General features: G+C 34.4%; 1 protein-coding gene across 1 annotated transcript in view; it reads left to right on the top strand.

Moving 5' to 3' along the window:
* Positions 1–23673, top strand: part of CACNA2D3 (calcium voltage-gated channel auxiliary subunit alpha2delta 3) — a gene marked incomplete at its 5' end in the record, with an annotated part of 613685 nt that overhangs the window by 422640 nt on the left and 167372 nt on the right. The window contains one exon of the mRNA XM_083353347.1: positions 16103–16120. Within this exon, the coding sequence (XP_083209473.1) occupies positions 16103–16120 (18 nt within the window). The remainder of the gene's footprint in view (positions 1–16102; positions 16121–23673) is intronic.

The raw sequence follows: 23673 nt of genomic DNA, 5'->3' as shown, positions 1-23673 counted from the left end.
GTATGAGATACAGGAGTATAGCCAGCCATACCAACAGGCTGAAGAATAGCTTCTATCCATGGGCTGTCAGGCTCTTGAACGGGAAATAACTTTATGTATGATTGACTTGCGAGGCTGGTTTGTTGTGCAATTAGCTCACATGGTGTAACAAGATGGTGGGTTTGTCACTGTGAGTTGTGGTGGTGGGGCCACAAAGGGAATCTCAGCCAATCTCAGCGTATACATGGTTGTACTTTGACAATAAAGCGTTAGCTCTCTCACTGGAGCCAGTGAATCCCTCAGAACCAGCGGACAAAAGACCGGCCATAGAAATATGGCTCGTCACTAGCCTGCAGATAGCTGAAGTCACACTCACCATCTGGCAACTTCAAAGCAGCATGGAAAGGACTGGGTGAGATCTACCTCTCTTAAATCCTAATTGCTTTCTGTAGCTACACAAGCTGCTAAAGTACTTTCCCCCCTGTGGAGAGGGAAGGGAGATTTCAGCCCTCACTCCAGACACAGCGGCGACTGACTACCCAGGGGAGTTTAAAACATTAAAAAAATAACTGGATCCTAATTGGGAATCTATTTCTTAGAATTTGTGGATTAAAAGACTCTTTATTTTCTATTTCATATCTTTCTTCAATTTTTATTCCCTATTTTTATGGAAGATCTGGGTTTTTTCCTGTAAAATAGAAGAAAAAACTGAAAAGATCAAAATAACTTTGGAGAGACATCTTGTGGCTAAATCTGATATTGCAATCTGTTATTGTGTGAAAGAGACTTGGCTGACAGCCCAGAAAATAAATAAGATATATGTAACCTTGAGAAGCTCAGCTGTGCTCTTTACTGAGTGGATTTCTTGAATGTAAAGTCTTTTAGTTTAAACATACTATTATGGAAGAAGATCAGAAATGGATCTTCCTTATGGAAGAAGAGCAGGACCAAACTCTTCGTCTGTTGAACGAGGTTCTTCAAATTTTAATTATAGCTGGTGATGAAATAAGAAGCTACAGAAAAACAACAAGACAGCCTGGATATGCAAAAGCAAATTATGACCATAACTAAAGAATCATCTATGCAGGATACTGTAGAAAAAATGGAACAATTAAATATCATGACAGAAGACTCAACTGCTCAACAAATACAGACAGTGGAAAATACGGAAAAGAAATTGACAAAAGGGAAAGAGGTAAAGATTTCCTATTTAAATCAGAAGGAGCCTGAGGACCTAAAAGGAAAATAGGTGGAAAAGAAGATAAACAGTTCAGGAAATGGAAAAACAAGGAGAAGACCTACTGGATCTGCTAGCCCTCTTTAAAAAATGGCAACTGGATAGTTATTTCAACGCCATATAATAGATATAACAACCCAAGGAGATCTGCTGACCCAAAAGCAAGAACATGGAAGATGATTTGGCAAAGAAAGAAAGCTAAAATAAGATTGAAAAAAGAATGGGGTTTTGATTTATAGATGACATTTAAAATAGAATACTGTATACTTAAATAGATAAGATGGGTATTATGAGAACTTAAAATAGAATATGCTTAAGCAGACAAGATGTGTACTTTGAATATAAGATATTGTTATGAGTTGAGATAAAGAAAACTTTGATCAAGTAAAACTTAAAAATATAAAACACTAACAATTAAATTTGAATATTGATCTGTGCATAAAGGTCTTGTAAAGGTGATTAAGACACATATAAAACTTTATTGATGAAAGCAATAAATATGCCTGTATGTCTTAAAATAGAATATACTTAAATGGATAAGACGTGTATTTTGAATATAAGATACTGTTATGAGTTGAGACAAAGAATTTTGGTTATGTAAAACTTAAAAGTTAAAATATTAATAGGTTAATTGGAATATTGACTTATCCATAAAGATTGTGTAAAGATGATTAAGATATATATGTTAAAAGCTTATGTCTATGTAGCAGTAAGAGAAAAAAAATTATTAGTTCTAAATATGAGATAGTAGATATAAAGAGAAAGAGATAGGAAGTATTAAATGTGGAAATGAAAGAAATTTTGGTTATTAAATTTAAGATTTTAAGATACTTGAGAATTATTAGAAAATAAAAAATACTATTATTGCATTATTAACTTGTTGATGTAGATGGTGAGAACTTATCTATATAAGTGTATCCTGAATATTAGACTTCGGGAGGAATGGTGATAAAGGAATTGGGGTCATCTAAAGTGTGGAAATGATAATTATTAAATGTTAAATTTAAATATTAATGGAAAATTAAAACTGAGAAAAATTGATTGTCTAAAGATTGAAAGTTAAAACAACTAAGATATATATTAACTAAAATATTGATAAATGTTAGAAAGTTACTTTCCATTTGATTGACAGAACAAGAATTGTATTAGTTAAAATATGAGACAGTAGATATCAAGGGAGAAAGAGAGGGAATGGGGATTGTAACAGTTTGAGATCTGTACTAATGATATCTATGTGTAATAGAATTATTTTACTCAGCCTCCACTTTGCTTTCAAATATCTAAATGTAATATTAGAAAATCAATAAAAATTATATGAAAAATATTATTAAATGCAAAAGTAACATGGTTGGAAAATTAAAGAACATTATATCCAACACAATGAGATATGGACAAGTCTCCCTTATTAGATATTTTACAATAGTCAACTTAAAGTTAGATGGTTCCTACTTCCAGTGGAACACTGATCATTCTCTGTATTTACTGCACTTGCTTTACCTGGCTGTCGTAGTCTGGAAAGGTAAGAATCAAACATGCACGTGATTTCTATATTCTTTATTTTAAAGAATCTTGCTGTATCTTTGTCTTCAGACTATGAACTAATCAAAAATTGAAGAATGAGCAGACATTATGAGTTATTGAATAACAGTGTTACTGATTAACTAAAAATGTTTGACTGAAAATCTTTAAGGTAAAATAAGACATTTTAATATGCATGTTTATATTAATGTATTTTTTCTTTTTTCCTAATTTTATAATGCCTTTATCTCTCCTTTAAAGTTTTTTATCTTTTTCTTTGTTTTCTTTTGATTGTACCTATAAATATTTTTTTAAAAATGTTTGAACATCAAATTACCTTGTTTTCCTTGCAAATTAGAGAAATAATATTTGAATAGAAGTAAACAATGGAACTCCCAGACATTATAAATTGATTTGAACTCATGATTTGCTTTTGCATGGCAGGCATCTGTTCCTTAAATATATAATACAAAACCACGAACATGGTTAACTTCTGGAGGAAAGATATAAATATGGTTCTGGAGAGAAGAATAACTGTCTATTCATGAGCAGTGATACTTCTATATGCAGATCATGGGACATTCTATTTGCAAAATAAACAGTGTGGATTATAAAGATGTCTCGACCGTCAAGCAAAATAGGAGGGAGGAAGCACCTAAAGGGGACCATTACAAAAATCTATCTAAGCTTTTAGATTGTGGAGTGCCATCTGCATTATATGGCACTGAGAAAACTTATTATGTTGGACCTCTATTTCATAGCAGATGGGTTCATTAAATTTAATAGCCTCTAGAGCTTTCAGAAACAGTGTTAAAAACATGTGGAACATGCTGTGATACTTCACATCTAGCCCCAGAGTCATTATAATTCTGGCACTGTTATAAATATTACAGTACTTTTGTCCTATTGGAACAAATGACGATTCTAATTATCGCTTTTTGTTGTTGATGCTCATGTACTGTGACTTTAAAAATATTGGAGACTTTCCTCCTTTTTTTTCCTAGAATGCATTACTGTTTTTTAAATCCACGGCTACTGAACTTCAGATACATTTATCTCCATGTTAAATTGAGTTCTAATTGTTATTTAACGTGCAAGCTCGTATTATAAATTTAAAATGCAACCAAGGAGATTAAGACAATTAGCCACTTTACTTCCTATGGTGGCAAGGAACCTAGAAGATACGCTGTTTTATCTCAAAAACCACAGCTGAAATATGAAGGGAAGTTAGTTTTCATTATATACCTTTTTTTCCCTTTAGAACAATGTAGCATGCTGGGATGCCATTACACATTCTATTATGCATAAAGACCAGTCAGCTTTTGATTTTAAGGTTTTACAGAGTTATCTCATAGGGACAGGAATTAGGTTTGAAGAGTACTCCTTTTGTTCACAGGGCAGATTTTTTTCTCTCTCTTATGTTACTCTTTGAACAGGTTATAAAAAGGAAATAAATGGATTAGAAGTTACATCTCTTCCAACTCCACAGTATGTCTTCCACATATAAACAAAACAGTTGAATGTTAAGAGAACTGGTAGATTTCAGATTAATATCTTTTGAAATACAAAAAAATGTCCTTAATTATAACATGCTAAGTGTTACATTTGATTGTGCAGTTTGATTCTTTCAAATAATTTTTATCTTTTTTGCCATTCACATTTTAAAGTCTGTTTGTCTCTTCTTCCATGTACTCCACTATTTGTAGTTTATTACATGGGCCCTAGATCTAGTTATTTCATCAAAATCAGCTAAATAAACAAACCCGAACATACAGGTAGAAGTAAAAGATGCATCTATCCTCATTTGTTAATAAATGTAGTCTGTATGTGTATTTTTCCTTACCATATCTATATTTCTGGCATCAGCTCCCAAATTCTCATCTTCCTACATTATTCAGGCATGTGCAGAAATGAAGGAAGTTACAATTATTAATATGTTATTGGCACAGTTTTTAAAAAAAAACAATCTTGACAGTTCCATAATAGCTTCATTTTCTTATACTAAAGCCTGCCACAAATATTTCAAATAGTCTCTGATTTTAAAAGAATATATTGATGTAAATGAATATCTTCTGTTACAAAACTTTGAAGAGTGCAATGATGTTAGTCCCTTAAAATATTGCCATAAATCATAAACTTCTGGATTGTTCCACCTTTGCTATACTCTGGTTGCTTTTTAGTGAAGTTACTTTATTAAAAAAAGGGTAGGGGAAGTATACAGAACATGGATCCTGAGTACTTTTTAGCCCCATCAATGGTATCTCTGCTCTAAATCAATATAAAGAAGCAAGCTAGGTGTTGAGTTGTGACTTTTCCAGATTATTCGGTTAGGACCTCTGTTCTATACATGCCTTCCGAATCTATTTTCAGAGATATGGCAAGTTCAAAAATAATTGTCATTGTTATAGAGCACCTTTCTCTGAGAAGATGAAAAATGTTTTAGATTTTTCTGTGTTGTTTATTCTAGAAACCATCTATGTTTATCATGACAGAGTTTCAGAAATCAAAAGGAAAAAAATTAAAGGAAGATTTTTTTTTAATCCCATTTATATCCCGCCCTTCTCCGAAGACTCAGGGCAGCTTACAATCTAAGAAGCACAAATCAATGTGCTTAGCAATAGCCTTCATTCTATGTATATGCCTGCTTATTAGGGCTTTCGCCCCCCCCAAGCGGCATTATTACAAAGTCAGCTTATTGCCCCCAACAATCTGGGTCCTCATTTTACCTACCTCAGAAGGATGGAAGGCTGAGTCAACCTTGAGCCTGGTGGGTCTCAAACCTGCACTAATTGCAGGCAGCTGGTGTTACTTAAGGAGGCATCAGCCCACTGCTCCACCAAGGCTCTTGGTGAATGTTTAATATACATTTTTTTGAATAGTACCATAAAATTATATATCAATGGAAAAATAATTTAATTAAGAATGTAATGCAACAAAGTTTGTACAATTATCTGTACAGTATTATATGAAAAGTTATAGCCAAATAACCGAAAAAGGAAGCACAACTTGCTTAGGTTGATATCAGTTACCTTCCCTTCATTTGATTGTAGCCAATGAACATGAGTGTTTAGAGAGCCAATTAGGTGTCATCTTGTTTTAGCAATGAGCCAATCAGATCACAGGATTCAGTTATTGATGTCATGTATTGATGCTGAGAGGAGGACATTTGTCAGTGTGTTATGTGATTGCTATCAAGTTGGTTGGGTTTTTTTGTGTTCTTTCATTTAGTGAGCTTGTAAAACGTAATAAAATTAAAGTAATGGTGCAAAGAGTTGACTGGTTGCCCAGAAAGCGATGTAAAGTAGTATTATTAAATGAAGAAGGCTACAGTTATAAAGAAGTAAGAAGAAAAATTGGTGGAAACTTAACCAAAGATAGCATTTCTATTGTACACTTTTCCCAAAAGGTTTCCACAGTTTTGGCCACTACTGTATCTACTCACATTTGCATGCTTTCAAACTGCTAACAGGCAGGAGTAGGCGAAGACGAATGCTCACCCCATTGCATGATGCTCAGGTCTCAGACCCAGACTGTTGGCTTTTCAGCTGACAAGCCCAGCGTCTTAACCACTGAGCTATTATGTTGCTCTTTTAACTATTAGCATATATATTTTTATTTTGGCTTAGAATTTCAAAAGCCTCCCAACTGATACCATGTTTGATCTTGTCTGAACATAAAATAAAAGAAGTTAAATATGTCCTCTAACAGTCAGTTGGTACTTATAGATGTGCTGTGTTAACCATTTTGCATGTATGTTCTAAGTCATATGACCTTTGTAGTTTGTTTACAGTTCAGGTACTTTATTTTGTAAAAAGACTCCTTCTCTTATCTTCCTCAGGTACAAAATCCTCAGACTTATTTAATACACTTTGTAGGATTTCACTGGTTTAGTGCTATAGTTATTCCAAATGGTTGTAAATAGTCTATTGGTAGGTTCAGAAACGTATTGATTGATTGACTGTATTAGCCATTGTTCTTGCTTGTTTGGCAGTTGGTTGACTTATTTAATGTGTATGGTAGTCAATTCAACAAGTAACTTTGACAGCTAACATTATTAGATATAGAACAAAATGATAAACTACTAAAATATAATGTACCATGATAAACATCAGACACACATTTCCTATAATTACAACAAGCTAATGTAAAAGCTTGTCCAGGATCTGGGGAAGAATCAGATCTTCATTCTTAAAGACAGTAAAGTCAGGGCCAAGCAAAATTCAGGGGTTTCACGTTGTTCTATTTTATTAATTCATTAAATATTTTCTAGTTTCCATATTAGGTTAATGCTCTGATGTCATTCAGTAATTCTTTGGTTTGGGCAGTAGATCAAAAATAGTTAATCCAAGAAGCAAGCTTGGAATAGAATAGAATAGAATAGAATAGAATAGAATAGAATAGAATAGAATAGAATAGAATAGAATAGAATAGAATAGAATAGAACAGAACAGAACAGAACAGAATAGAATAGAATAGAATAGAATAGAATAGAATAGAATGACAGAGCTGAAAGGGACCTTGGAGGTCTTCTAGTCCAGCCCCCTGCTCAAGCAGGAGGACCTATACCATCTCAGACTGGTGATTCTCCAGTCTCTTTTTAAAAACTTCCAGCGATGGAGCGCCTACAATTTCTGAGGGTAAGCTGTTCCACTGGTTAATAGGTTTCATTAATAATATTAATTTAATTTAAAAATAATATTTAAAATATATTTAAAAGAAATAGACAGTTGCAGTATGAGAATTCCAGTTAGACCTCTGTTTCCAATAAGATTCTTTTATAGGCAATTTAGAGATCTATACATCTAGTCATATTTTTCTCCCAATTTTCTGATGTAGAGGACTGGAACCTTCACTTATTTGTGAAGATACGCTATGCTAAATCTCTTCCATGTTCTCAACTGAAAATTATGTTAATATGAGAAGTAACTCTAAAATTATGATTTAGACAAACATTGGTGACAAGGGAGGCTTTTTATTTTATAAATGAGGTACAGCAATTTCTAAGGAAAGAGATGCGACACTGGGATCACTCTGTCACTTTAAACTATAGATAGCTCAAATTGTGAGATGCAAAGCCCAGAACTAACCCAAGGCCTTGTAGCAACATCATCCTAGGTATGAATTATTTTTAAACTGAGTTAATTTTTTTTAACCTCCATCCCCAAAGTGGCAAGATATTGGTTGGGTAGCTGACCACTTTTGCACGCAAGTTTCATGCAAATAAGCAGCTACAGGAGACAATTGAGTGTCATGACACATTTAATTTCAGACTGATATTCTGGTTGCTTTCTGTGGAGTGATGTGCTGCAAGTTAGTCAAATAAATTTGAAACCTGACTTGTGAATATGAAAAGAGAAATCACTTTTCATCAGATACTGCAGCTAAAAATTCCAGCAGGACACTGGTGGGAAGGAGATAGAAAGGGAATTCTAGCAAGCTGGATAAAATTTATAAAGGCTAAAGTGCTTCATTAAAAGGTGAAGCCTCATTAAACATAATGATACAAAGGCTCTCAGATTCTGAAGTCTCATTTTAATTCATTGAAATAAAGCTGCTCAGCTAACTAGCTAATTATTTGAGGTTGATTACATCTTTTTGTTGCTTAAGTAGTACAAAATTATTGAACTATGGCATTCATGATGTTTTATTTTAGCACAAACTCAAAAGCTTATGGGCTAATTTGTTTTAAAATATAGTTCCCAGCACTCTTATAATCCTCCTCCTTCTCCTCCTTAAAGTTTTTCCCCCCCACATCTGTACCAAACAGGGTGCAGGTAAAGCCAAGGCTGTGTCTTCTGCTAGAACAAAGAAGGAGGAAGGAGGAAGATCAGGAAAGAGAAGGCAACTGCACCCAGGTTACATTTCTGCCTCTGGAAATCAGGATGGAAGTCTTCCAAGGGAGGAAGGGTTAGGGTCTAATTGCAGCAGAAGTGGCTTGAGTTCTGCTGGATCCCTTGAAGAGGGGCCCAGATTCAAACTTTCAATTGCAAAGGAGACTACATTGAAAAACAAAGGAATTGCCGAGCTGAAAAACCTGACAAACATATGTACACGTACAAACGCACAAGTACCTTCTCTACTACTTTGTAGGAGCCAAATAGCATTGGGAAAGGGATTTTTGTTTTCCTGGAATCACTGTAAGATTGCACTATAATTTTGGTACAATCAGATCATTACTGAGATGAAACAACACTGTAATTATAAAACTATGAATATGATATAATTTTAGCACCATTTTATTTTTCATTGTAGGGAAAATATGGGTGTACTATAATGATCCATCTCCCCTCTTGTTCAGTTTGTTTAAAGTTAAATTGCCATATTCTTTCTTATGCTTCCTCCCACCACAAAAAGCAAATTAAAATCTGTGAAATTTTACTTCATAAAAATGCATTTATACTAATATATCCATATTCTTGCAATATTTTATTACCATATTTATATTTTACGTTCCTTCCATCCATCCATCCATCTTTCCATGATATGTTGTTAATAATGGGACACCGGGCTAAAACAAATGCAATGATACATAGTAGAGACAAAATTTTCATATATATATATATATATATATATATATATATATATATATATATATATATATATATATATATATATATATATATATATAACACACAGAACACACCCCCTCTGGCAGTTTAAAAAAGAGGAACAAACAGCCACATGCTTCTCCCAGAAGAAGGAAGCTAAAGCCACCAGCCTGATGATGACGGATGGGATTCCGTCGAAACGTTGCGCCTACACCTTTAGTTCTACGCGGGGAGAAACCCAAAAAACCAAGGATGCACATACAGGCACCCGCGAAAACCTCAGAAAACATATATATATATATATATATATATATATATATATATATATATATATATATATATATAGTATATATATATATATATATATATATAGTGTATATATATATATATATATATATATATATATATATATATATATATATATATATATATATATATATATATATATATGTTAAAGTCACAACATATTTGAAAACCTGAGAGACAGTGCAGTGTAATGATTAAGATAATTGGTTTACAAATGGGAAAGACTCAGGTTCTAGTTCATGTTCAACCATAGACGTTTAATGGGTGACTTTGGACCAGGCACCTTTTCTCAATTCAATCTACTCTACAGGTTTGTTGTTGTGTTATATATACCACTATGAATTCCTAAATGAAAGGTGAGATATTAAGCAAATAAGTAAGCTGCACATACAATACAGCAATAACTGACAAATCAAATAATGGGACACCAGTCTAAAACAAATACAATGACAGTAGAGAGCTGTGATCAAGATCAGTTAACAGATTATATGCATGTCAATAAACGAGCCAGTTTAAAATATTGTTTTAAACACAGTTAAAGGATTTTTTTTCCAACTGAGATTCACTGCTTTATATTTTTTTTAAAAAAGAAACCCTTGACTTTTGCAATAACCCTGAATAATTCTGTCTTCTCTCTTATATGACATCCTGCAAATGTTTGAAGACATTCTCTAGAGTCTTCTCTTCATCAGTTTAAACACCCAGGATCTGAGAAGCTTTTCTGCCTTTCAAAAATTCTTCCTGCTAGGCCCCTTATCATTTTTTTATTCTTTTGAACATCACTTTAGCGTCAGTGTCCTTACTAAAATGCAGAAAGCAACTGAACACAATTGGGGTTTTATCTTTCCATTATTATATTTTAAACTTTATTGTATAGTCAAAATTTATTTCGGAAATAAACCTCCATTTGGTTTTTAATGATAGACACTTGCAGATACAGAACTTTTATTACACACATTAGAAAACTACAACATTACATTACTTTTGGACATAATTGCCATTCAAATTGAGGCGCTTGTCATAATGTCTTACAAGGTTTGAAATCCCTTAGTAGTAGTCACTTGGTGCCAAATCTGGGCTATGGGGTGGGGGATGGGTGATCAAAAACTTCCCAACGGAACTGCTTAAAAAGGTCTTGGGTGCATCTAGCAGTGTGTTAGTGATCATTATCATGAACCAACACCACACCAAAATCAGCATCCCCCAACGCTTGTTATGGATGCCTCATCTGAGTTTCCGTAACATTTCACAGTAGATTTCTGAATTGATGGTTTTACCACGCTCCATGAATTTCACCAGCAGTACTCCTTTGGCATCTTCACATTTGGCGGGATTTTCTGTGGCGCCACTTCCAGTGTGGTATTGGTTCATGATAATGTTCACCTGCATACCACTAAACTTTTGAAGCAGTTCCATTGGGATGTTTTTGTTCACCACCACCCCTCCCCACAGCCCAGATTTGGCACCGAGCAACTACTACTAAGGAATTTCAGTGCTAGCATAAATGAAATGTCTGCAAGAAAACAACCAAGCTCAGAGAGCACCAAGGACTCCTCATTTCAACCCTGAGCTACAAATATTCTCCTTTACTGCTAAGTATAGCCTTGCTAAGCAGTGTATGTGTCAATAACAACACATTTTCCTGCATGATTACAAAATAATTGGATTAAACATGTTAACAATTGAGAACTGTTTTTCTGAAAAACATTGGTTAAATATGTGGGTTGTCATATTGAATGGCAATATGGCAAACATTTGCTTGGGTGTGTGATACTTCTCTTGTGCTGCTTCTGGATAATGACAAGATATGCCATTATCTTGCAATTTTGCATAGAAGACTATTATATAGTCTTATAGAAGATTATTATCTTTGCCGTAAAGCTGGGCATGGAAGAATGGCCTGAAGCCTTTCCCAAGATTTATAAAGCTATGCTATTTTTCCATATAATCCTATGCCAAACAAGTTATTTGGGACTGTCAGGGTAAAAACCTATTAAAAAAGAAACAAGACAACATGCCACAAAAGTCTCACTTTAGGATCCAGAGGTTTATTAGAATGTGCTAAAATTTAGAACAAACATCTAGTACTTACATTTAATAACCTATTGCAATGAGGAACAGTTGGACAAGCAGTCATAAAGCATGACGGCTTGTGGCCAAAGGGCCCCAACTTCATTTCAATGTCCTCCTTTTATACCTTACATTTACATACACACATGACTTCCAGGACTACACAGCTGTTGTCCTACTTCCCTGTTCTTGTTAAACCCACTACCACATGTTTCCTGGAACACGAACCCACCCAGTTCTTTATTCTTGTCCTGTTGCCTGGGTCACCCTGTCAGTTCCCTGTTTTTGCTCTGACCACTATTTTGATTCTCAGACATTCTCAGTTCATTTATTTCAGCAATAAAAGAACTACTGATTAAGGTCGCTAAAGTATGGGACCGGAACCTTGAATAGGTACAGTCATTATGAAATATCCAGTTATGAAAAATAACTTGCTATGATAATGTCTCTGAGTTCATTTTAATTTTCCAGAACTTAAAATATCCCAGCTATTCAGTTTTCCTTAAGTGTTTATCTTGCAATTATTTGGGAGAGGGAGAGGGATTATCCCAAATACTGTTCTCAATGTATCTCATTGAAATCTATGTAACTTCCAAGATATTTTTTAACTTCAGCCCTATAAATCACTTTTGGTGAATATTTATGTAGTTTAATAATGGTAATGATTAAATAAAGTATTTAAAAACAATGATTATAACAGATGGAGAAATGAGCTGAGTGGCATTATGTTAATGTGAACTGCAGAATATCCTTTAAGATAATAAAAATGATGCAGACAGGAGAAGTAGATGGCTTAAAATACTTTTGTCTTTGTAAAATATGAAAAGTAATTTTCATTACATAGAAAGGAAGGAAGAAATCAGTCATTTACAGCTTTGATTATTTAATTTGCAGCTACTTATATCCTGGGGATAGTTAATGAATAAATCAGCACTGTAACAGGATATAAAAACATTTGTGTGGTATCACTAATTGTACATATAGTCATTATGATGTCATTTGATATGACAGTTATTTCCTGTAATAGTATTTCAAGACTAGTGAATATATGAGCCCTGGTGGCGCAGTGGTTGGAATGCAGTATTGCAGGCTAACTCTGCCCACAGCCTAGAGTTTGATCCTGATAGGGCTCAAGGTTGATTTAGCGTTCCATCCTTCCAAGGTCGATAAAATGAGGACCCAAATTGTTGGGAACAATATGTTGACATTGTAAACCTCTCAGAGAGTGCTATAAATCAGGGGTCCCCAATCCCGGTCCCTGGACCAGCACTGGGCTGTGACATGTCAGCAACTGGGTGGGTGAACAAATGAAGCCCCATCCACAGGATGCGGGCAGCGCATGAAACCACACACACCCTCTGGTCCACAGAAAAACTTCTGTCCCCCTCCTTTTGGGTCCCTGGTGCCCAAAAGGTTGGGGGCCACTTCTATAAAGCACTATGGAGTGGTAAATAAGTCTAAGTGCTATCTCTTTTCTATTTCTATATGTGTTTTATTGTAATTACTATGTTGTAAATAACCCTTAATTTAAAGCAAAATTTATAAAAGCCCATTCGGTTCAAGAAAATACATTTTATTTCTAAGAAAGGCCTGCAGAGAGATGTGCATATCCCTTTTTTCATCTGGTGAGTGACCTTTGGATACAGACAAAGTATTACTAGTACTAGTAGGTAGTGATAGTAAAGAGGAAGACAATAAATACAGAGATGGTCCTGATGAATCTCTTGATATTGAAAACTATAGAGAATCATAGAGATGAACTTGAAGAAGCTATACAGTAAGATGAACTTACTGTTATATTGTACACTACTCAGAGCCCCTTCTGAGAAAGATAGGCAGTTAAGAAATATCATAGATAGATAGATAGATAGATAGATAGATAGATAGATAGATAGATAGATAGATAGATAGATAGATGGAAATGAAGAAAACATGAAAAAGAAGCTCAAACTGGTTCCACCTGAACTATTTGAGGTATAAAAGGGAGAAAAGGGGAAAAACAGGTTTTAAATATTCTGTTATCACACCTTACATCATTATTTCCTAACCTCAACTACTTGAAGATGCGTGGACTTCAACGCCCAGTGTTCATGGAGTTGAAGTCCATGCATCTTCAAGTGGTCAAGGATGAAAAATGCTAACTTTCATTACCCTAGCTCCACAGTCAATGTTTCCTGACCTAGATTACCCAAGGGCTGACAAAATCTTTACAGGTTTTCTTTTTTGCATCCAATTTAAAGGCTAAATTTTTGTTACAATTTACAGAGCCTTCAGAATGTCTATGTTGTGAGTTCTAGGAGCGAATAATGGCAGAGAAATTCATGTTCTCAAATAAAAAACTAAGCACTGGATATGAATCACAGCTAAAATGTGTACAAAAGTCGCAATTGCTTTTTTCAAGGAGACTCTGTGGTCAGATTTGGAAATTGAATATTCCAGAATATCTTTTCAAAGAAAAGCTTAGGTCTTTCCTGCTGCACATCTAAATGGGGACTAAATTGTCCTCAGTCTTTGTCAGGACTCATCTAACATTACTAAACTATTTTAAAGAAATTGATGGCTTAAATCTTGTTTACTAGTATCATTGGAAAGGAAAGGAAATCATGAAGCAAATATGTTGTCCCATATTGTGCAGAGGGACTTAAATCCTGTGAAATAGAAAAGATCTCTCATTGATTCTTATAGCAGGCTACTAGCTAGTCAGCACACAAAAGTTTTTCCCTTGATATCTTCCATTAAGAAAACTGATTATTTTCTATTATGCTTTTTAGGCCAGGATTAAGGAAGGTATCTACCAGTTTAGATTCCAAACTATATTATCATATTTCCACAAAATATCCAAGGAGCAGCATTTTTGTACATGTAGTCCAAAATAGGCAGATGATTGACCGCTTTATGGACTCTGAAGCAGGACGTGTACACCTTTTTTGGGGGAGGGGCAAATGTATTCCCTTATACTAGTTTTCAAATGGCTATTCTTACTTTGTTGTTGTTTTGTTTTTAATTAGAAAGACATTTTAGACTGTCAGACTTTCTAGGCCTCATGCTAGGCCTCATGCCAAGGTGAAGTTGTAAACTTAGCCTTGTATGGCTTTTAGTCAGACCAATGTTGTAACTCTAGATAGACCTCCAAATTTAATTTAATTTAATTTACTTTGCTTTATATATTACTCTGAACCCTGATATATTAAATAGCTTACAACAAACTTAGCAATTAAAACTAGTTATATGATGGCTAATAACACTCAATCTGATGTGCCATATCTCGGGGATAGGATGGTCTTTACTCACCCTTGAATGACTTTCACAGCTCTTTGAAAGCTTAGAAAAAAGAAGCTAGTCCAAATATCTGAGGATCGGCAGTCTTAAAAGAGAGAATGGATCCTTTATGCTTCACACAATGTATCACATATTTTACTACTGTTCTAAAATGAGGTTACAATATTGTTACTACTATTACTGCTTTTACTTTATACCAAATTGCAATGGAGAGAATTTTTTAAAAATATCATAACTACAATGCAGTGTAGAAGTTCAGTAGTTTCTTTTTCTTTATTTTTTCTTTAGGTAAATGTATATTTCTAGTGACTGGTAACTGAACACAACGAAGTTGTATGTTCAATATTGTACATTTCTTATTCTATCCATGATATAGCTGCTATTTCATGGTTGGAAACTGAGTTCTAAACAGAAGGAATAATAGATTATTGCTTTATGCAGTCAACTCTGTTGAAGATTGAGAAATGCCATTTTTTCATAGGTAGTATGAAATGTAATATGACTTTTAAGGTAATAGTAAGTATGTACTCTTAATGTTCCATTTTTAGATTATTTTTTTTAGAGTTCCTGATACAGTGAAAATGCCTGGTGGCATTTTCAGTTATGTATATATTTTCAGTTATATATATATTTTAACAAAATGATCTAGCTAAAGTCAAACATTTCAAAGGGATTCAGCAGTTTTAAGAGAAAAGTCAGATATAATAGGATGCCAAGTGTCCACTGCTTCCACTGACAAAACCATGCTTGTGTCACACATATGCAGCACATACTCACAGACCATTACACCTGAGCAAATTAAAAGTTACATTGATCAGCATGAATTTTCCTAACGATTTTATAAGGGACTGGCTTCAGGGGACCTGAACTGGATTGTTTGTCTGAATGTGCATTTCCCCATTCTTTAGGGAAAGTTCTTCCTAATAGCATGAAAGCATTTTCACAAACAGCATGACTGGTATTTCACAGAGAAGGGTCACCTTGACTTCCTGTAATCCCACTATCATGCATTGAACTAATGTAGAAATATTTCTTATGTTAGCTCCTTTTCTCATTATTACCTTGGTGTTTTCTTTTAATTAAGCAGCTAAAGTGGCTTAACTATATTATAATCGTTATATAATGATGGCTTCTTCTATTCTGTTCTTGTTCCCTCCACCCCCAGCTTCCTCAGGCTCAAAAGGTAAACTATTTTCAGTCAATAATTGAAGAAATCACCAACTCCTCACGCTTCTACAGTATCATCATGAAATTACTTTACAATGATGATCAGTGAAATGCTTAACAATGTCACCACTAATGAACTGGAGAGCATGACATTGTTTAAATTAGAGCAGGACTCTGTGTATAGGCTTATCACCCACTGGTAGTTACAATTGAGACACAACGTGAGAAGTAATTTAAACCAAATGGAGATAGGGTGGACTACTGCTTTGTGCAAATAAAGGATGCATTTTGTTTTAATTTAGAAAAAAATGGGTAGCCTTAATCATTACAGAGAAGTCATTCAAAGGTATTTATTCTAGAGAAACAATTGAACTCATGACACAGTTATATTCTTTCACTGGTCCCCATTGTATTGTCTTCTCAACAGCCTCTGAGTGCATCTAACATACATTTTGTGCAGAAAAGTTTCCATGCAATGTGCTGGTATTATTAGTGTACAGCTTCTGCTTTGATATGGTCTGTTCCAGAGCTATCTCATAGCATTTCATGATCTCACAAATAATAATGGCGGCTGCTACAACATATCACTTGATGCCTATTGCAATTTTATGTATAATTTACAAATGTAATTGAGTTAAAAGTATAATAACAAATGCCTCAAAGTGGAATGCCATCATATAATTAGGGAACCATTTTTAGCTCTCAAGGATCTCCAGTAATATGGTAATACAGTAATCTCTATTTTTAAACTTATTCTTGAAGGATATGATTTCAGTTGTTGGAGTCTGAAGGCCTTTCAGTCTATTTGCCTAGTTTGATTTCTTTTTCCCCCTCTATTTTTGAACTATACTCTCCCACCCCATCCATTCTTCTCTCCTGATCTTGCAATCTCTTTTCCATGAATGTGGACAATAAAACACACACACTGTCTGGATGGATAGATTTAGCAATAACATTTTCTATGTTTAACCTAGAAAGAAGCAAGAATGGTTTTATCTGGGTATTATTATTTCCTTAAAGCATTTATAGTAGGGAAGAGTCTTGATTTGATGGGGATTGTATTTAATAATGTTTAATATTTTCTTTACTGGCTATATTTCTTACAAATAGTTTCTGACTATTCTTCTCAGTGTACAAAAAAGAAAATTTCTACTTTTTTACTGAGGAAATAGCCATGGCTGAGGAAATTTTAATGAAAAAATCCTATGTTACAGAGGATTATTCAGCATCTTATCCTTTTTTTAAAAAAAATCACAGTCTCTTGAAAATTTTAATTGTCTTTTAAACGAGCCTTATTCACAGTGATTTACTATGAAACTGAATAGTGACAAAGCAAAAGTTAGTTAAATATTCTCTTTCATGTTTCAAGTAAGATGTCTTTCATGGTCTTTTGAAATAGCTATGGTGGTAGACTTGAAAGGTTAATGTTCTTAAAGTTATTCTGGTATTAAATCTTACCTCATGTGATAGATACAACATTGTTCATTCTAATATTTGCACAAGAGTTTTATAATTTTTAAGCATACTATCACAGGTTCAGGAATTCGGGCTTAGAATTCTAAAACTAAAGAGATACACCATTTCCTACTTGAATCCCTTATGTTCAGTTAATGACCCAGCTAAATGCCAGGATCACCACTTGAAAATCTAAAATACGTTTTAAGCATGTATATGAACTCTTTTTCAAAATATTAGGAAAATATAACTATGCCTTCATTTTGAGAAATGATCTTCAAATCACTTAATACAATTTGTAGGTGGGGATATTCCTCACTTTTCATAAGAAAATAAAGGGCAGTATGAAAAATGAAATAAATTACATATTTGACTGTAAACAGCAGCGTAGGCTTCCTTGCAATATTACAAAATGTTAAGGTTTAACAAATTTTCGTCATCAGTCAGGTTTCTTTTCTTGGACTTGGTACAGTCTTTACAATTTTAAAGAATTTTCCTCAATTATTTTCCATATTATTTTTTTGTTTTTGTCTGTCATGATTCTGACAGATAAAATTCTTCAAAAGAACTTTGAGGCATTGTTTACCTTAAAGAATCTTTTATTCAAGAAACAAAGTATCGGCACTACACAGTTAAAGCTAAAAACTGATTCCCTTCCCCTTGGCACCAAGTAGTAAAGCACAATTCCCTCCTCCAATTAACAGTCATAAATCACATTTACCAATTAGCTTGAAGCGTGGGCTTTCTCCCCAGCTCTCCAGCCCGCCAAATCTTTATCAACTCTGGGTGCAATAACCTTGGATTCCCAAGGCTGAGTTATTATTGTTATGACTAGCTGGACTCTCATCCACATTCCCCCTCCCAGCATCAACAAATTCTAAAAGCGATAGAGAAAAGATGGCTACATTTCCATCTGTTGTCAAAGCAAGAACATCCAATGTTAGCAGCATCATCACTGTCATTTTTAATTTTCAGCACATTCTTTGGGCTTAAAATATAATGTTGATTCCAATCATCCTAAGCTAGCTGCCACTCTTCCCCATGCTATAGTCGTGAGGAGGTACTAATGAGTTTCAGCTCCCCACACCTCTCATCGAGGCCATTGCTATAGGAGTTAATGGAACCATATTAGAAGGGTCCAAGGCTTCCTTCTGTGCATCAACATGCGGCTCTTTCAGCCATCTCCTGCGGCTCCAAGTCTGCAATGTGCAGTCCAAAAAAAAGTGGGACTAAAAAAGTTCAAACAATTCAAATATACAGGGTAGGTGCATATCTCGCCTTGGCTCCACTCTTCAGTCAAACCCTGTTCTGCGCATGCGCGCATGTACGCACATGTGCACACATTTTTTGTGGCTCCCAATTTTTCCTTTTGTGAGGGAACCGGTTCCGAGTGGCTCTTTCACTGTTTCAGGTTGCTAACCCCTGAACTAAACAAATGAAATGATTTGTTAGTATTAATGTATATGCACATTTTTCAAAGCACTATTTCCTCAGTGCATTAGCAAAAATATATTTCTTAATTAAAAATATAGTTCTATGCATAAGACTTAAAACTGCATCTAACTTCCATGTCTTTTACAGTACTTCCTAAAAAATGTCCATGCTGAATATATCTTGTGACAGTAGAACCATTTAATGGAAGATTCCTGCAAATATTCTTTGCGAAATATAAAAACCTGCTAGGACTAATCAAATACTGTACCAATGAAATACACACTTAGTGTGGGAAAGGGGAACAGCTTCTTTGGATCATGGAGTTACAAGACAGTCCTCAGAAGGAAAGATTTGATTGAACTACATGATCACCATCAGATCTGTTATCAAGGAAAAGTAACTGCTGGGTAGCTGAGATGAACATGATACAAAACCATGAGTGGAAATGGTTGGTTGGAAAAGACTGCATTTTCTTCATTTTTAATCTTACAAATATAACATTCAGATTTTCGCCCAACTAAGTGGAGTTTGATGAGAAGCTTTCAAATCCATATGGCATTTTGAAGAAGTTCACTGCACAGGTTGATGCATTCTTTATGAATGACTGAGTTAACACAAGTGTATGTTTTCCCATATGGTGGCTGAGTATGTGCTATATTTTGTTTGAATCTGTATAGTAGTGTTTCTCAATCTTGGCAACTATGTGGACTTCAGCTCCCAGAATTCTCCAGCCAGCCATGCTGTGATTCTCTTTGCACATAAATAGTCATTATTGCAATAAGCAGTATTCTTTCTCTTTTACTATTAGCCATAGTCTCTGAAAATATCAGGCTTACAGAGAATGGTGTTTTAAATAACTTATATTTTCTGACCTTTAATCCTGCGTATTCATTCTGAAGAATATATTTAAATTTGCCATATTGAACTTTTCTTGTGGTTACATACATATAACGTGCAATGATGAAATATTACTGTTTCTCAGAGGAAAGCAAGGCAAATTAGAAATACTGTATGATAAATTCAAAATATAAAACCTGCAGCAAAAATAACTTTAAAGCTATGAAAATACTGAAAATTAGCAATGCACAAATCATCCAAGATCTGATTTTAATTAGTGAATTGATTCAAAGGGTTGATTCAATTTGAAGAGCCATGTCTATAGAATTTGATTTGAATTAATGGTAAGAAAAATATGTGTGTACATGTGCAAAAGTCCATTAAATCTTCTAATGGGTTCCAAGCCACCTGATTTGCTATAATGCATCCAACCAATTCAGCTGTTTGATCCAAGGGTTTGATTCAAAGCAGCAATTCAGTCCCCTTGCCTTTGAATAATTTTTCACAGTCCTACTAATATGATTTCTACTTTTTTCAGTTTACAGGTTTTATTAGTTTATAATATAAAATACAAAAATACAAAAGCAAATAGTAGGAAAAATAAGAGAGGGAAGGGGGAAAGGAGAAGTATAGGGGGGGGAAAAGAAAAGAAAAAAAAAGTTATTGACTTCCGGCTCCCTCTGGTGCAGTAGAATAAAACAGTTACATCAAACCTCAACTTTTTACTTTTACTTAATAGTATAAACTAGCCATTTCTATAACAATAAATCCATCTAATCCAGGCATGTCAAACTGCTGGCCCACGGGCCGGATGCATCATGCCAAAACTGCGCCCACCCCATTGCCGGCAATGGGGAAAAAGTTGCGATACATCACGCGACGTCACGTGATGTCGCAAGTTTGACATGCCTGATCTAATCAGTAAAATCCAAAATCAAAGTTTCATTTTTTCCCCCACCACAAACACAAAGTCCACAAGCGGGTTTCCAAATAGAAATAAAAGTAATATTTTTTCCTTTGATCAAAGCAGTCAATTTTAGCCATCTCTACTTAGTCCATCAATTTTTGCAGCCATTCATTCATTGTGGGGAACGTTTTTTCCCAAGTCTCTACTTTTTTTGTGGGGGGCACTCAGTTTCTAGCTTGCCCTCCTCAAAGATATTATTGGTACCTATTCTAGGATGGGATTTTTAAAGGCAGAACTACATATACCGAGACACGGCATGGCAGTTATCCAGATGGGAAATTTTGAAACATAAATTGTTAAATAGTTTCCTTTGTTCTGGAACAGTTATTATACAACTAAAACTATCACTGCTCATCTTTTAACAGAACTAGATCCAAAAAGCATCCTCAGCTACATATCTGAAAGTTTATTAGAAGTTCACTACTTCAGAACAATAATCGCTACTTAAGAGGACAGCTGAACCACTTACATTCAATTATTTTCATCTGGTTTAGATTAAGTTATTTTCAGGAATCTAGAACTCTCTTTCTTTTATACATCTTTCAGTTTCCTCCAGATTCAGCGATAGTTCCCTGTTAGTGATCAACCAAGAAAGGAAAAATAACTCAAACTTGTTTGGTTATAGATAATAAAAAAACTTTCTAATTCAATTTTGTATACTGGTCAATAGAACCTCAAAAAAAACTCCACCTCCCATAATATACCAGATTTGTCAGTCTTTAGTTATCTTCATGAATATGTCAATTACTCTGTATGGATTGCCAATCTCTCAGTGGCTTTTCTATACATATGACATGTAAATATTCTGGTATCATTTAAGCATAATTAAACAAATAGCAATGTAATTGTTATTTTTTAAAATTATGACTATCAATTACCATTCAGAACATTTTCATGAATTTGGGGCAGACTTCCAATCTTAGAATTACCTGTTATTTCATGTGTAGTGAGATAGATAGATAGATAGATAGATAGATAGATAGATAGATAGATAGATAGATAGATAGATAGATAGATGATAGATAGATAGATAGATAGATAGATAGATAGATAGATGATAGATTTTATAAGTAGTTTATAAAATAAACAATATATTTTTTGCAGTACAAAAGAAAACAGACACCAGTTTTGTTTTTTTGAAATGGGTGTTAGAATATAGAATGAAACTGCACACAGTGGGGTGTTATTAGAGGGAACATGTTATACAGTTTTGCATGTGGAATGGCACATTTAACAACAACAACAATAAAGTTGAAAGGGACCTTGGAGTCATCTAGTCCAACCCTCTGCACAGGCAGGAAACCCTATACCATTTCAGACAAATGGCTGTCCAGTCTCTTCTTAAAAACTTCCAGTGTTGGAGCATTCACTGTTTCTAGAGGTAGGTTGTTCCACTGGTTAATTGTTCTAACTGTCAGGAAGTTTCTCCTTAGTTCTACGTTGCTTCTCTCCTTGATTAGTTTCCATCCGTTGCTTCTTGCCCTGCCTTCAGGCACTTTGGAAAATAGCTTGGCTCCTCCTTCTTTGTGGCAGCCCCTGAGATATTGGAACACTGCTATCATGTTCCCCCTTGTCCTTCTCTTCATTAAACTAGACATACCCAATTCCAGCAACCATTCCTTATATGTTTTGGCCTCCAGTCCCTTAATCATCTTTGTTGCTCTTCTCTGTACTCTTTCTAGAGTCTCTTTTTTGCATCATGGTGACCAAAACTGGATGCAGTATTCCCTCTGTTAATGCAGCCTAGCACTGTGTTGGCTTTTTGATGAACCATCCAAATTAGGAATTATGTCCAGATCAATTTAAAATATAATAAGGAATTATGAAATATCTGGTCTCTTCCTTGATGTTTCCCTGGGGGTGGGGGAGATGATGTATTTAGAGTAAACAAATCACTTTATTTGTTTGTGGACTTTGTGGATATGAATTAGCACACTTGATTCCTCTTGTGCCATGTCTCTTAGACATAAGTATTCCAATATAACAGCCCACTAAAGTATTGTTTTACATGATTTGTGGAAACAGCAAGCTTCAAGATGTGTTCACTTATTCCTATTGTGAGATATTTTGTGCTGATCCTCTATAAAACTGGAGAGACTATTGTATCCATTACACATCTTAATGAAAGGGAGCTCACCTTAAGAAAAAATATTTTGCTTTGTTTGAAAATATAGGGTTTTTTCCTTTCTCAAATGTTTTAAGAACATGATTTGAGCAATAACTGTTCACTTAAAGTTTCCAGAATTTCCCTTTTCTTTTCTTTGAGCACAGCATGCTGTCATTTTATCCTAATACAGTTCTGCTTTGAAAAATCTAGGCACACCATTCATCATTATTTGTTTCATTTCATTTTTTCATTCTTCAAGGTGTTGAATTACATAAAGAATGGAAAATTTACAGTCTTGTTCATGTCAAGAAATGCATTGGGAGAAACATTAGGCATTTTATTAAAGTTAACTAAGAAGCTACATTGAATCAAACAAAGTTCAGAAGAAAAAAAATGCTACAATACAGTGATTGATTGGTGTATGATTTTTTTTTCTTTTTTGAAGTGCTGCTTATTTATATCTCTTGGTTGTACATGAAAAGTTTCTTTGAACATTCAAGGTAAAATACGTGTATGGAACGCTGCATCTTCATTATGCCTTCTAGTTTCACACTTGATTTCAACCTGTATAGATGCAGACCTGCAACACTGAATGAACAATTTATGATTTAAGAACACTAACTTCCCTTTTGAACATTCCTTGGATCAACACAACGATGTTGGATTCATTCAGAGAACAGCCCATTTTATACAGGTAGCACTCAATGACCAGTTGCGACTGGGATTGTCATTGTAGGTCATAAAGCAAAGCATCATGTGACTGCGCCGA

The sequence above is a fragment of the Vipera ursinii genome (assembly GCF_947247035.1).
Source record: "Vipera ursinii genome assembly, chromosome: 2".
Taxonomy (NCBI): Eukaryota; Metazoa; Chordata; class Lepidosauria; order Squamata; family Viperidae; genus Vipera; species Vipera ursinii.
Note: the sequence above shows the minus strand (reverse complement) of the source record. Positions and strands in the feature narration are given on the sequence as shown.